Source organism: Nerophis lumbriciformis, linkage group LG12 (assembly GCF_033978685.3).
Source record: "Nerophis lumbriciformis linkage group LG12, RoL_Nlum_v2.1, whole genome shotgun sequence".
Classification (NCBI taxonomy): domain Eukaryota; kingdom Metazoa; phylum Chordata; class Actinopteri; order Syngnathiformes; family Syngnathidae; genus Nerophis; species Nerophis lumbriciformis.
Genome location: NC_084559.2, coordinates 4,890,001 through 4,906,095, shown reverse-complemented (window position 1 = coordinate 4,906,095; position 16,095 = coordinate 4,890,001). Strand labels below are relative to the sequence as shown.

The 16,095-nt window shown below is 41.4% G+C and overlaps 1 protein-coding gene across 1 annotated transcript in view; it reads left to right on the top strand.

Annotated features, from left to right (window-relative positions):
• The window catches only part of LOC133623034 (erlin-2-like), a 40,938-nt gene extending 34,155 nt beyond the window's left edge, over positions 1-6,783 (top strand). The window contains exon 13 of the mRNA XM_061985950.2: positions 6,161-6,783. Coding sequence (XP_061841934.1) covers positions 6,161-6,334 — 174 coding nt within the window. The 3' untranslated portion in view covers positions 6,335-6,783. The remainder of the gene's footprint in view (positions 1-6,160) is intronic.
• The last annotated feature ends 9,312 nt before the right edge of the window (positions 6,784-16,095 follow it).

Sequence of the window (16,095 nt, the reverse complement as noted above, 5' to 3'; positions counted from 1 at the left end):
TTTGGTCAGTGCATGAATGCAAGCTAATCGATGCTAACATGCTATTTAGGCTAGCTGTATGTACATATTGCACCATTATGCCTCATTTGTAGCTATATTTGAGCTCATTTAATAACCTTTACTATTACACTCTTTGTATATAATTTAGTTTTGCATGTCTCATGACACATTTCAGATAGTTGTTTGTGTGCCATGTTGTTCCAGACCATAGCAAACATTACCTAGCTTGCCAAAGATTGTAATTAATCTATTAAAAGAAGACAGCCTGCCGTTTCCTTTAACTTGGACACACACATCTACCGTATTTTTCGGACTATAAGTCGCAGTTTTTTTCATAGTTTGGCCGGGCTCCAGTGCGACTTATATATGTTTTTTTCCTTCTTTATTATGCATTTTCGGCAGGTGCGACTTATACTCTGAAAAATACGGTATACCTTTTGGCCATTAAAAGCCAGTAATTTCCAGGAGTTATCTCACCTTCTGAGTAGCCTCTGATGTACTAATGGTTTCTAATGTTGTAAAAATGTGTAGAATAAATATTACATTTCTGTCAACGAAGATTTGCTACAGCCTGCGACACATAGTCATTTTGATATCAAATCAAATCAAATCAACTTTATTTATAGAGCACATTTAAAATTTACCACAGGTGTAGCCAAAGTGCTGTACAATGAGCAGGTTAAAAGATAAAACGAGTACCGAGCAAACACAACACAACACAAACAGAACACGATAAAAAATAAATAATTAAAATAGAATTAATAAAAACATAAAAAAACATAAAAACAGATAGTAGGCTATTATAGCTAATATAGACACTTACATCATTTGTAGCCTTCATTATAACACTTATATACGGCTTTTAATTTTTTGCGGCTCCATACGGATTTGTTTTTTGTATTTTTGGTCCAATATGGCTCTTTCAACGTTTTGGGTTGCCGACCCCTGCACTACAAGATCGATACAGGAAGACACGATTGGTCCACGCATGCGCAAAGACATTTCCATCAACTTGTTTCACGGCAGTTATTTTCGTGCACGCCGTCACTGTTACCATGCTTTATTTGAATACCAATGTCATATAAAAGATTACATACAAAAATAAACAAACATTTCTTAAGAATACAGTACCGTATTTTTCGGAGTATAAGTCGCTCCGGAGTATAAGTCGCTCCGGAGTATAAGTCGCACCGGCCGAAAAGGCATAATAAAGAAGGAAAAAAACATATAAGTGGCACTGGAGGATAAGTCGCATTTTTTGGAAAAATGTATTTGATAAAAGCCAACACCAAGAATAGACATTTGAAAGGCAATTTAAAATAAATAAAGAATAGTGAACACGTTATATGAGGCATAAATAACCAAATGAGAACGTGCCTGGTATGTTAACGTAACATATTATGGTAAGAGTCATCCAAATAACTATAACATATAGAACATGCTATACGTTTACCAAACAATCTGTCACTCCTAATCGCTAAATCCCATGAAATCTTATACGTCTAGTCTCTTACGTGAATGAGATAAATAATATTATTTGATATTTTACGCTAATGTGTTAATAATTTCACACATAAGTCGCACCTGAGTGTAAGTCGCACATTATATCTACGGCTTTTCACACACACAAGTGAATGCAAGGCATACTTGGTCAACAGCCATACAGGTCACACTGAGGGTGGCCGTATAAACAACTTTAACACTGTTACAGATATACGCCACACTGTGAACCCACACCAAACAAGAATGACAAACACATTTCGGGAGAACATCCGCACTGTAACACAACATAAACACAACAGAACAAATACCCAGAACCCCTTGCAGATGCTTGTTTTCATTCAGAAAAATCTACCTCTCACACGTGATGACAAGGAGAAAAAGAATTAGCCCACTCTTTGGGCTTCATCTGTTGCACAAATAGACTAATAGTCTGGACTGAGTGAAGCTGTTTTATTTATGTTTTGTGCATTTTATTCCCCATGCACTTTAAAGGATGGCTGTGTTTTCTACTAGTCTAGACTGAAGCGGTTTTATTAATGTTCATGCACTTTAAAAGGATGGCTGTGTTATCTACTAGTCTAGACTGAAGCAGTTTTTTTATTTTTGTGCCTTTCTTGTTTCTATTTGCACATTTTTGTTACTCATACGAATACGTTAAGAACAGGGCAGATTGAGCCCAGTTTATAGTATACTCTGGACTGAAGCTGTGTGCCTTCATTGTTTTTGTAGCTGTTGTTTTGAGGCATGTTTAAAAAATAAATTAAAAAATGGCACTTTGTGAAAGTCAAAGTGCAGTGTTTCCCATAGTTGTAGTGGGTATCAGGATTATTTCAGGGAGAGCATGTCCCACATTCCAAGCTGCTGTTTTGAGGCATGTTAAAAAAAAATAATGCACTTTGTGACTTCAATAATAAATATGGCAGTGCCATGTTGGCATTTTTTTCCATAAGTTGAGTTGATGTATTTTGGAAAACCTTGTTACATTCTTTAATGCATCCAGCGGGGAATCACCACACAATTAGGCATAATAATGTGTTAATTCCACAACTGTATACAGTATATCGGTATCGGTTGATATCGGTATCGGTAATTAAGAGTTGGACAATATCGGAATATCGGATATCGGCAAAAAAGCCATTATCGGACATCTCAAGTTGATACCAATACTGATCGCATGTATAACTATTAATTTTAAATGTATTTATGGTAAGTTCTATTGACATTTCAACCATATCAATGCAATATTAAATCAGTTTCTCATTCTTTTTTATTACATACAATTATTGAAAAAAACTAAGTCAATAGTACAGAATAACTAAACAAAAGCAAAAACTAATATATACTACTAATTTAAATCCTCATATGTCCGGAGCCTTATTCCCTGAATTTGTAAACCAACAAAAAATGATTTTGAGAAATAAAACAAAATTAGTATCAATCATATATCAATACTACCCTCGGTATCAACACCACCAATTAAGCTTAGCGGTTGTCCAACTATCAGCATGTTCCTGGCTTGCCCTCGGTGTGCAACATGTTCAGCCTCGTCCTCCAGTGATAAAGAATCTTAAGATACTAAGAAATGGAGTTTCCGTAATTTTCCATAATGGATGTGACTATCATTACAAACTGTGCATGTAGACACTAGTTAGCTGTCAGCCGCTTGTCAGCCGGGAAAGTAAAAGAAAACGTGTCAGCCAGAGAGGATTGGTGTTTGTGATCGGCAGGAAAATGCATTATTCGGCAATGACGATCACTTACCCTTTAACAAAAATCGGACGATATGGTAGCCGATCAATCCTCACATCCTTACTGTATTGACTAGTAAAATAGAATCAACACTTGTTGGGACTTGTTGTTAACTAGAGATGTCCGATAATTGCTTGTTTGCCGATATCCGATATTCCAATATTGTCCAACTCTTAATTACCGATTCCGATATCAACCGATACCGATATATACAGTCGTGGAATTAACACATTATTATGCCTAATTTTGTTGTGATGCCCCGCTGGATGCATTAAACAATGTAACAAGGTTTTCCAAAATAAATCAACTCAAGTTATGGAAAAAAAATGCCAACATGGCACTGCCATATTTATTATTGAAGTCACAAAGTACATTATTTTTTTTGACATGCCTCAAAACAGCAGCTTGGAATTTGGGATATGCTCTACCTGAGAGAGCATGAGGAGGTTGAGGTGGGCGGGGTTGGGGGGTATATATTGTAGCGCCCCCTGCAAGGGCTTCTGGGTATTTGTTCTGTTGTGTTTATGTTGTGTTACGGTGCGGATGTTCTCCCGAAATGTGTTTGTCATTCTTGTTTGGTGTGGGTTCACAGTGTGGCGCATATTTGTAACAGTGTTAAAGTTGTTTATACGGCCACCCTCAGTGTGACCTGTATAGCTGTTGACCAAGTATGATGCATTCACTTGTGTGTGCGTGAAAAGCCGTAGATATTATGTGACTGGGCCGGCACGCAAATGCAGTGCCTTTAAGGCGCTCTGTACTTCTCCCTACATCCTTGTACACAGCGGCGTTTTAAAAAGTCATACATTTTACTTTGTGAAACCGATACCGATAATTTCCGATATTACATTTTAAAGCATTTATCGGCCGATAATATCGGACATCTCTACTCACATCCTTACTGTATTGACTTGTGAAATAGAATCAACACTTGTTGGGACTTGTTGTTAACTACCGGTAATATTTATTAAGGCTGGTAAAATTCTATCAAGTATTTTAGTAATCAGATATTCTACTGAAAATGTTTTTGATTAATTGAGTAATCTGAGAAAACATTTACATTTGGTTTAAGAGCCATTATAAATACACAAGGAAAATAGGACATTTAATAAATCACTCTTTTAGTTCTAATTAGGGATGTCCCGATCCAATATTTGGATCGGATCGGCCGCCGATATTTGCCAAAAAATGCGTATCGGCAAGGCATGGGAAAATGCCGATCCAGATCCAGTTTAAAAAAAAACTCCGGTCCGTGTTTTCCAACGCACCGATTTAAATAATACATTCCACTTTTCTGCTGCTCCCTAGTTTCCGTTCCGCATTTTCCAGCACACCTTCAACACATCCACAGGTCTGTGGATTCTCACGCAGTTGCTTTTAGCTGCTGGCATTACACGACAGGCTCTTCTCACTCTTTCCTGTGTCTCCCTCTCACAGACAGCGAGCGCACCTTCTTACACACGTCACATACTGTCACGACATACGTCACATACTGTCACGTCATACGTCACATACTGTCACGTCACACGTCACATACGTATACGTCCTCCCCGAGCAGAGAGGTAGCAGCATGGCTAACGTTAGCTGTGATGCTAGCGCAGCCGCTAAGGTGCGCGTCTGCTCAAGCGTCCTCTGCGCACGGCAAATCTCTGCCACGCACAAAATCAAATAAAAAAATAAGCGCATAACAATTTTCGACACACGGACACGACAGAGAAAACCGTTTTCGTCATCATTGTTCAAATATTGTAATGTCTGTCGAGACGCTTATCTCCGTTCGGTGCCACACGTCCACACCATCAAAATGCTGAGGCAAAAATTTCCAGATCAACACCATCTGAAAAAATTAGTGATCTATTTAGTTGTGATTTCCTTCTCTGCATGAAAGTTTAAAAGTAGCATATATTAATGCAGTATGAAGAAGAATGTTTTAATGTAGACATGCAAGCCTTGAAAGAAAATTTTGAAAATCAAGACTACATTTCCTGCAAATGGGTGCATTTCTACCCTATATTTTAACTTTAGATTTATTCTCATATAAAACTCTTTTGGCTGTCTTTTTGACACTTACATCCGGCGCCCCCCTCCACACCCCGGATTATAAATAATGTAAATAATTCAATGTGATTATCTTGTGTGATGACTGTATTATGATGATAGTATATATCTGGTAGTATATATATGTATCATGAATCAATTTAAGTGGACCCTGACTTAAACAAGTTGAAGAACTTATTGGGGTGTTACCATTTAGTGGTCAATTGTACGGAATATGTACTTCACTGTGCAACCTACTAATAAAAGTCTTAATCAATCAAAACACATAGAATCATCATACTGCTGTGATTATATGCATCAAGTGTTCATTCAAGGCTAAGGCAAAATATCGAGATATATATCGTGTATCGCAATATGGCCTTAAAATATCGCAATATTAAAAAAAGGCCATATCGCCCAGCCCTTGTTTCAATGATGCCATTTCTGTTTGTCATGTATAATTTTGTCTATTTTGTGTTTATCCTTGAATAAACAGGTCAGTTTCTTGTTACCAACCATTGTGTATTATTCAAACTCCCCTAATTCAGCTGGCTAGTTGTTATCAAGAGTACTAAAACCCTTTTCAACATGATTCTGACAACTAAGTAGGCTAAATAACTTTAAACTTTAATACATGCTCGGATAGGCCAGTATCGGTCAGTATCGGTATCGGTCAGTATCGGTATCGGATCGGAAGTGCAAAAACAATATCGGTATCGGATCGGAAGTGCAAAAACCTGGATCGGGACATCCCTAAATCTAATACAAAGTACAGGCATTGCCTGTGCCGTCAGTTGAGAAACAATATTAAATGTACACATTTGAACATAAATCACTTGAAAGCATTTTGATTGTGTTTGCACTTTTGCAGATGAAGCTAACTCCAGAATACCTGCAGCTCATGAAGTACAAGGCCATTGCTGCCAACAGCAAAATCTACTTTGGGAACGACATACCCCATATGTTCATGGACTCAGCCGGAACTTCTATCAAGGCGTCTGCAGCCATGGACTTTGTGGGCGAGCAGATTTTGGACATGGATTAGACAAGAAGGTACTGGGAGGACTGCACATGGTTGGTGGACTCAATGTTGGAGGGTCGTGACACAAAACTATGCAGGTTTTTTTCCTTCAGCCCAGAAAAGCCCTGCTGACGTGAACCTCAGAACCACTGCTAGAAACTCTCGACATTGGAATAAGCATGTAAAAAGTCAGAATATAACCTTTTCAGGGATGCCTCTTTGTTTGGTACTGGTAGAAGAACAAAATTTTTGATTGCATCATACGTGAGTTAAACTTCATCAAGCACAAGCAAGTGATAATGCCTTCAATATGACAGCATTCCAATAGGGAGTGGTGCCCCAAGGGTAGAAGTACAGTATGTGTTTAGACCAACAAGCATTTGTTTCTTTCATCAGGCCCTTAAATGAGAACTACACTTTTATCGGAATTTTTGCCGAATGGTCACAATCAGCATGAGCGACAAGAACACACGCCTTTTAAAAAAAAAAAAAGCGTAAGGACTCTAAAGATGATAAAAAAACGCTTGCAAGATGCGGCGAATGGGGAGCCACCATTGTAGCCTTCAAAGCCCTTTAAAACAACTTCAAAAGCCTCCATCCATTTTCTACCGCTTGTCCCTTCCGGGGTCGCGGGAGGTGCTGGAGCCTATCTCAGCGGCATCAAAATATTAATTACCGTATTTTTCGGACTATAAGTCGCAGTTTTTTTCATAGTTTGGCCAGGCTCCAGTGCAACTTATATATGTTTTTTTCCTTCTTTATTATGCATTTTCGGCAGGTGCGACTTATACTCCGAAAAATACGGTACACGCTGCAAGTGTATACATAATGTAGGAACAGGCACATCCATACTTGCCAACCCTTCCGATTTACCCGGGAGACTCCCGAATACCTCCCAAAAATCTCCCGGGGCAACCATTCTACCGAATTTCTCCCGATTTTCCACCCGGACAACAATATTGGGGGCGTGCCTTAAAGGCACTGCCTTTAGCGTCCTCTACAACCTGTCGTCCCGTCCGCTTTTCCTTCATACAAACAGCGTGCCGGCCCAGTCACATAATAAATACGGCTTTTACACACACACACAAGTGAGTGCAAGGCATGCTTGATCAAAAGCCATACAGGTCACACTGAGGGTGGCCGTATAAACAACTTTAACACTGTTGCAAATATGCGCCACACTGGGAACCCACACCAAACAAGAATGACAAACACATTTCGGGAGAACATCCGCACCGTAACACAACAAACACAACAGAACAAATACCCAGAAACCCTTGCAGCACTAACTCTTCCGGGACACTACAATATACCCCGCCACCCCCCCATCTCCCGAATTCGGAGGTCTCAAGGTTGGCAAGTATGGGCACATCCATAAAAATATGTACAATATTAACCGTATTTTAGTCTTTTTAAGCAATACCGGAACTAATATCCTCAGTGCATTTATTTACGTTTCCAACAAGTGGCCTAATGGTTAGAGTGTCCGCCCTAAGATCGGCAGGTTGTGAGTTCAAACCCCAGCCGAGTCATACCAAAGACTATAAAAATGGGACCCATTACCGCCCTGCTTGGCACTCAGCATCAAGGGTTGGAATTGGGCGTTAAATCACCAAAAAGGATTCCCCGGGCGTGGCCACAGCTGCTGCCCACTGCTCCCCTCACCTCCCAGGGGGGTGAACAAGGGGATGGGTCAAATGCAGAGGACAAATTTCACCACATCTAGTGTGTGTGTGACAATCATTGGTACTTTAACTTTAACTCTTTAAGAAATGTGTGTTCTTACTTCCGGAAACAAACGTGTGTCTTTTCTAATCATGGCAAGGATTTACTACCTTATCTTTTTAAAACCTGAATTTACAGAGGATGAACTGCTGGTTATAGAAGCCAGCACAAGGAAGAGAGTAAAACGTTGGAGCAGATGGAAGCCGAGAGGGTGAGGTCAGTGTAACTTGATGGTGTAAATGTGGAATTTGGAGTCGAGCTATGCTGACATAAATGGTGTGCTTACCCAAAACTAACTGGAAAAAACTTCCCCGGCCAGCTGGACCAAACGCACAACTGTTCATCGAGTGAGTCACTAAAATATTGCTCATATCACATACAGTACAACTACAGTACATACTGTACGCTGTCAAGCTTGCTGTGTACAAACAAAACATGAAATGTGGGCTAACACTTTATAGATATTGTAATAAGATTGTTCATGTTTTCCAGTCAGTACAGATTTGTGTCCCATTGCATTGTTTTGTGCATTAAAATCTTTAAAGGGAACATTATCACAATTTCAGAAGGGTTAAAACCATTAAAAATCAGTTCCCAGTGGCTTATTTTATTTTTCGAAGTTTTATTTCAAAATTTTACCCATCACGCAATATCCCTAAAAAAAGCTTCAAAGTGCCTGATTTTAACCATCGTTATATACACCCGTCCATTTTCCTGTGACGTCACATAGTGAAGCCAACTCAAACAAACATGGCGCATAGAACAGCAAGCTATAGCGACATTAGCTCGGATTCAGACTCTGATTTCAGCGGCTTAAGCGATTCAACAGATTACGCATGTATTGAAACGGCGACTTGTCCAGGGTGTACCCCGCCTTCCGCCCGATTGTAGCTGAGATAGGCTCCAGCGCCCCCCGCGACCCCAAAAGGGAATAAGCGGTAGAAAATGGATGGATGGATGGATGAAACGGATGGTTGTAGTGTGGAGGCAGGTAGCGAAAACGAAATTGAAGAAGAAACTGAAGCTATTGAGCCATATCGGTTTGAACCGTATGCCAGCGAAACCGACGAAAACGACACGACAGCCAGCGACACGGGAGAAAGCGAGGACGAATTCGGCGATCGCCTTCTAACCAACGATTGGTATGTGATTGTTTGGCATTAAAGGAAACTAACAACTATGAACTAGGTTTACAGCATATGAAATACATTTGGCAACAACATGCACTTTGAGAGTGCAGACAGCCCAATTTTCATCAATTAATATATTCTGTAGACATACCCTCATCCGCGCTCTTTTCCTGAAAGCTGATCTGTCCAGTTTTGGAGTTGATGTCAGCAGGCCAGGGAAGCTAGGGACGGTGTGAGCCAAGACATCCAGGGGGTTTAGCTCGCTCGTCTGCGGGAACAAACTGCCGCCATTGCTTGCCGTGCTACCGAGGTCCTTTGTCCCTGAATTGCTCACACACTCCGGCAGATTCAATGGGGGTCTGGCGGCAGATTTCTTTGACTTTATTGTTGGAAATGCATCTGCTTTGAGTGTCGCAGGATATCCACACATTCTTGCCATCTCTGTCGTAGCATAGCTTTCGTCGGTAAAGTGTGCGGAACAAACGTCCCAATTTCTTGCCACTTTCGCATCTTTGGGCCACTGGTGCAACTTGAATCCGTCCCTGATCGTGTTGTTACACCCTCCGACAACACACCGACGAGGCATGATGTCTCCAAGGTACGGAAAACAGTCGAAAAAATGGAAAATAACAGAGCTGATTTGACTCGGTGTTTGAGAAAATGGCGGATTGCTTCCCGAGAGCGAATAATAGAAAGGCGTTTAATTCGCCAAAATTCACCCATTTAGAGTTCGGAAATCGGTTAAAAAAATATATGGTCTTTTTTCTGCAACATCAAGGTATATATTGACACTTACATAGGTCTGGTGATAATGTTCCCCTTTAAAGCCATTCAGCTGCTGACACAGATGCTAGCTTACGGCTAATGCCTTAGCATGCTGTTGCGAGGCAATATGTTAGTACGCTGGAAAAAGACTTTCCAAGTGTTTGCTCTTAAATTAACAATGTCGCTACAGATTGATTGATTGATACTTTTATTAGTAGATTGCACAGTACAGTACATATTCCGTACAATTGACCACTAAATAGTAGCACCCGAATAAGTTTTTCAACTTGTTTAAATCAATTCATTGTACAAATATATACTATCATCATAATACAGTCATCACACAAGTTAATCATCAGAGTATATACATTGAATTATTTACAATCCGGGGGGTGGTATGAGGATGGTTTGGTTGATATCAACACTTCAGTCATCAACAATTGCATCATCTGAGAAATGGACATTGTAACAGTGTAGGTCTAACTTGGTAGGATATGTACAGCGAGCAGTGAACATAGTGAGTTCAGATAGCATAAGAACAAGTATATACATTTGATTATTTACATTTGGTTATTTACAATCCGGGCAGGTGGGATGTGGAGAGGGGAGGGTGTTAGTCTAGGGTTGAAGTTGCCTGGAGGTGTTCTTTTAGTGCGGTTTTGAAGGAGGATAGAGATGCACTTTCTTTTACAGCTTGGTTATTATACAGGTTATGGAAACGTAAATGAACTATTGTTGGCGATTTTGCAATGTATTTTCGAAGGGATTTACAGGCAAAATGAATTGATCCCATTAGCTGCATTGATAGCCACCGAGAATGAGCCAATTATTACAAATTAAACATGAAAAAAAAAACATTTTGTCTTCTTGTCTCTCATAAAGATTGTAAAGGAAAGCCAAAATCCCCCCCAAAAAGTGCAGTTCCCCTTTAAACGTCAAATCCACTGAATATTTGTAGTCCTCTGTGTTTGCTTCAGGTTGAAACAAAAAAGTTCTCTCCTGCTTCGCTTATTCATTGTTAAGATAAACTGTTAATTAATGTTTATTATCTTTTGTATGAATCCACGATGACGTCCAATCAAAAAGAAGATTACATCAGTGTCATTTGTTGACTACTTTACTCGGCCTCACTCACGTTCCAGCATCTTGTAATATCTCACGGATTACTTTGACTTTGCTAATGATGCTGGCAGAATGCAGTCAGATAAATGTCAACGTCAATTAATTCTTAAGAAAATGGACCTCACTTTTAAAGTATTGGTGATATGGTTCTAGAGCAGGCCTGGGCAATTATTTTGACTCGGGGGGCCAGATTTAGAGAAAAAAAATGTGTCTGGGGGCCTATGTATCTGTTTTTAGGAACACTAATACAAAACCTCACAATAATGTCTGATTGAAAGCTAAAAACGTTATGACAGACCGCCTTAAAAAACGTAATGGAATTTTGCGTTTTTCTATGAACGATAAAACACTGAATATTGACAAAATATGAATGTCACACCCCCTTTCGATCGACATATTTTACGATCAAGTGAAAAGCAACAAACAGTGAAATATGAACGCGAAGGGTACAAAATAAACCAAACTACAATATGATATATCACTAAGCTTTAGAACTTTGTTGTGAAAAGCTCCTTCCACGTCTGTGGAAACGCTCCCCACCCACACTGCTTGGTGCCTCGTATGAGCTGATGTGACTTAGATTACCATAGTAACTAATTAGATTACCATAGTAACTGGTATATCATGCAAAAGGGCAGATTCCAACCATTGAAATACTTTTTACAGTTCAAGACTTACGGTCATTAGAAAAATTATTTGGGAATGTCCGGCGTGCCAGATTGAAAAGCTTAACGGGCCGCGTGTGGCCCCCGGGCCTTAATTTGCTGTTCTAGAGTTTAGGTCGAATGACAACGGGAGCATGTCAACTAGGGCGTAAAGCTTGTAGGGTGGGTTAATAACTCAAACTACAAGTCCATTTTGGCTGTTTTGTTATACTTTTTGTTGTTATTCCTGTACAGAACACGGCGTGTGGGTCACAAAAGTTGAGTCGAGGCAAGTGGACTCCTTTTTTAGAAGAAAATGCTTCAGTTCTACTTAACCATCGGACTTGTGCGACCAACCATGACCAAGATGACTAAGTTAAGTTAAAGTACCCATGATTGATTGCTACTACTTTAAGATGCTCACATTTTGACGTCACCACCACTTTTTTAAACATTTTGTTTACATTTGGAACATTTTCATTAGCTTCGTAAGACATATCGGCTACTCAGGAATCGTGCTTTATCTACTCTGTATGCATTATTTGATGCCTACATAACGGGTTATGTCATTATTGATGGCCCCAATAAGTACTTTCATCTCTTTTTCTGTCCAACAAGTTTAAAGCTGAGCTATGTTGGATTGACTCGCTGTCTATGTCTCTCTTTAGGCATCATTTAAATGTATGCATTTTTTTAAATCTATGTACTAAGGGTGTAACGGTACACAAAAAGTTCGGTTCTGTACGTACCTCGGTTTAGAGGTCACGGTTCGGTTCATTTTCGGTACAGTAAGAAAACAACAAAATGTAAATTTTTTTTGGTTATTTATTTACCAAATTTGTAAACAATGGCTTTATCCTTTTAACATTGGTAACACTATAATAATTCTGCCCAAAAATAGAAATAGCTGTGTGTGTGATGGATGTGAGCCACCACTAGGCTGATCAGTGCAACAGCAGGCAGTCATGAGGCAGTTTAATGTGGTCAACATATATCAAATAAAAACATACATCAAATAAAAACTAAATAAGATAAGGCTCAGAATGGTTTCTTAACAAAACCTTTCTACATATAAAAGTACTTTTTTTGATTGATTGATTGAGACTTTTATTAGTAGTTTGCACAGTACAGTACATATTCCGTACAATTTGACCACTAAATGGTAACACCCCAATAAGTTTTTCAACTTTCACGTTAATCAACATTAAACTGCCTCAAGTTGTTGCTCAGATTAAATAAAATGACAAAACTTTTCTTCTACATATAAAAAGTGCAACATTAACCAGTTTCAAGTGAACTCAGCCTCAGATTAACCCTGGTGACTTTCACTCAATCTTCATGTTTTTTGCCGGAAAAATCAGTTTATCCACATTGTCTGCAGAAAGAAGTCAAAATATAGTTTTTAATGCAATATGGTCTTAAATCTGCTGCTATAAAAACATTTGTTATTGCTTTAGCCCTGCCTGACTCGCCGAGGAGAGGCTGCTTGAATGCGGTGTTTGTACCACACTCGTCTTTCTCGTCGTTGAAGCGATGTTCACTTGGGGGTGGTGACGCTTCAAACGGGTTAGCATGTTTGACGTGTTGCCAGAAGCATACCCTAACGCTGCTGAACAATGTCGGCAAACCGTTTTTGCTTTGTTGTCGTAGCCCGGTCGCTGCTAGCATGCCGTGTGTTGTGCCTCAGTGTGCATTGTTCACAAAACGTGCGGTACGCTACTTAATATGTCCGGGTGGAAACTCGTTCGGTACACCTCCGAACCGAACCGAAACCCCCATACCGAAACGGTTCAATACAAATACACGTACCGTTACACCCTTACTATGTACACATTTTAAATATGCACCGCAACACTTTCACCTCCACTTTTAGAAATCGTTTTCATGCAGCATTTTAAGAGGTTCAATCGTATTTAGACATCATTGACATATCATAAATATAACCATTTTCGATACAGTACTCCAAAAAAGTGGAGGAGTTCAAGTACCTCGGGGTCTTGTTCACGAGTGAGGGAAGAGTGGATGGTGAGATTGACGGGCGGATCAATCAATCAATCAATCAATGTTTATTTATATAGCCCTAAATCACAAGTGTCTCAAAGGGCTGCACAAGCCACAACGACATCCTCGGTACAAAGCCCACATAAGGGCAAGGAAAAACTCACCCCAGTGGGACGTCGATGTGAATGACTATGAGAAACCTTGGAGAGAACCGCATATGTGGGTAACCCCCCCCCCTCTAGGGGAGACCGAAAGCAATGGATGTCGAGTGGGTCTGACATAATATTGTGAGAGTCCAGTCCATAGTGGATCCAACATAATAGTAAGAGTCCAGTCCATAGTGGGGCCAGCAGGACACCATCCCGAGTGGAGACGGGTCAGCAGCGCAGAGATGTTCCGAGCCGATGCACAGGCGAGCGGTCCACCCCGGGTCCCGACTCTGGACAGCCAGCACTTCATCCATGGCCACCGGACCTGTGCCCCCCCCCCCCCTCCTCCACAAGGAAAAGGGGAGCAGAGGAGAAAAGAAACGGCAGATCAACTGGTCTAACAGGGGGTCTATTTAAAGGCTAGAGTATACAAATGAGTTTTAAGATGGGACTTAAATGCTTCTACTGAGGTAGCATCTCTAATTGTTACCGGGAGGGCATTCCATAGTACTGGAGCCCGAATAGAAAATGCTCTATAGCCCGCAGACTTTTTTTGGGCTCTGGGAATCACTATTAAGCCGGAGTTCTTTGAACGCAGATTTCTTGCCGGGACATATGGTACAATACAATCGACAAGATAGGACGGAGCTAGACCGTGTAGTATTTTATACGTAAGTAGTAAAACCTTAATCAGTGATGCGGATCCTGCATCGGTCCGTTGAGGTGAAGAAAGAGCTAAGTCGGAAGGCAGAGATCTCAATTTACCGTTCGATCTATGTTCCCATCCTCACCTATGGTCATGAGATTTGGGTTATGACCGAAAGGACAAGATCACAGGTACAAGAGGCCAAAAGGAGTTTTCTCCGTCGGGTGGCAAGGCTCTCCCTTAGAGATAGGGTGACCACTCATCTGTGCATCAGTTGATGACGTCTCTGCGCTGATAACTTTGTTTCCACTCAAGATAATGCCTATGGACTGGACTCTCACACTATTAACTAGATCCACTCCACATCCATTGCACCGGTCGCCCGGGGGTCCCGTCCCCACATCTGCGATCCACTCCAAGGTTTCTCATTGTGCCCATTGGGTTGAGTCCGCTCCCTGTACGATCAGTGTCAGAGCTTGGTCCGCATTGCCGGCAGTAAGTCGGACACGTTTCCAGTGAGAGTTGGACTCGGCCAAGGCTGCCCTTCGTCACCGATTCTGTTCATAACTTTTATGGACAGAATTTCTAGGCTCAGTCAAGGCGTTGCGAGAATCCGGTTTGGTGGCTGCAGGATTAGGTCTCTGCTTTTTGCAGATGATGTGGTTCTGATGGCTTCATTTGGCTAGGATCTTCAGCTCTCACTGGATCGGTTCGCAGCCGAGTGTGAAGCGACTGGGATGGGAATCAGCACCTCCAAGTCCGAGTCCATGGTTCTCGCCCGGAAAAGGGTGGAGTGCCATCTCCAGGTTGGGGAGGAGATCTTGCCCCAAGTGGAGGAGTTCAAGTACCTCGGAGTCTTGTTCACGAGTGAGGGAAGAGTGGATCGTGAGACCGACAGGCGGATCGGTGCGGCGTCTTCAGTAATGCGGACGCTGTATCGATCCGTTGTGGTGAAGAAGGAGCTGAGCCGGAAGGCAAAGCTCTCAATTTACCGGTCGATCTACGTTCCCATCCTCACGTATGGTCATGAGCTTTGGGTTATGTCCGAAAGGACAAGATCACGAGTACAAGCGGCCAAAATGAGTTTCCTCCGCCGGGTGGCGGGGCTCTCCCTTAGAGATAGGGTGAGAAGCTCTGCCATCCGGGGGGAGCTCAAAGTAAAGCCGTTGCTCCTCCACATGGAGAGGAGCCAGATGAGGTGGTTCGGGCATCTGGTCAGGATGACCCTGGGAGGCTGTTTGGGGCACGTCCAACCGGTAGGAGACCAAGGGTAAGACCCAGGACACGGTGGAGAGACTATGTCTCCCAGCTGGTCAGGGAACGCCTCGGGATCCCCCGGGAAGAGCTGGACGAAGTGGCTGGGGAAAGGAAAGTCTGGGCTTCTTTGCTAAGGCTGCCACCCCTGCAACCCGAGATCGGATAAGCGGAAGATGGTTGGAAAAAACTTGAGCTTGAAAAAAACATGAGCAGTCAGTTTAGCATTTACATTGTGTTACTTCTCTCATCATCTTCCATCCATCAATTGTCTACTGCTTGTCCCTCTTGGAGTTATGGTTGGGCCAGAGCCAACCCAGCTGACCTCGGGTGGAAGCAAAGGTACACC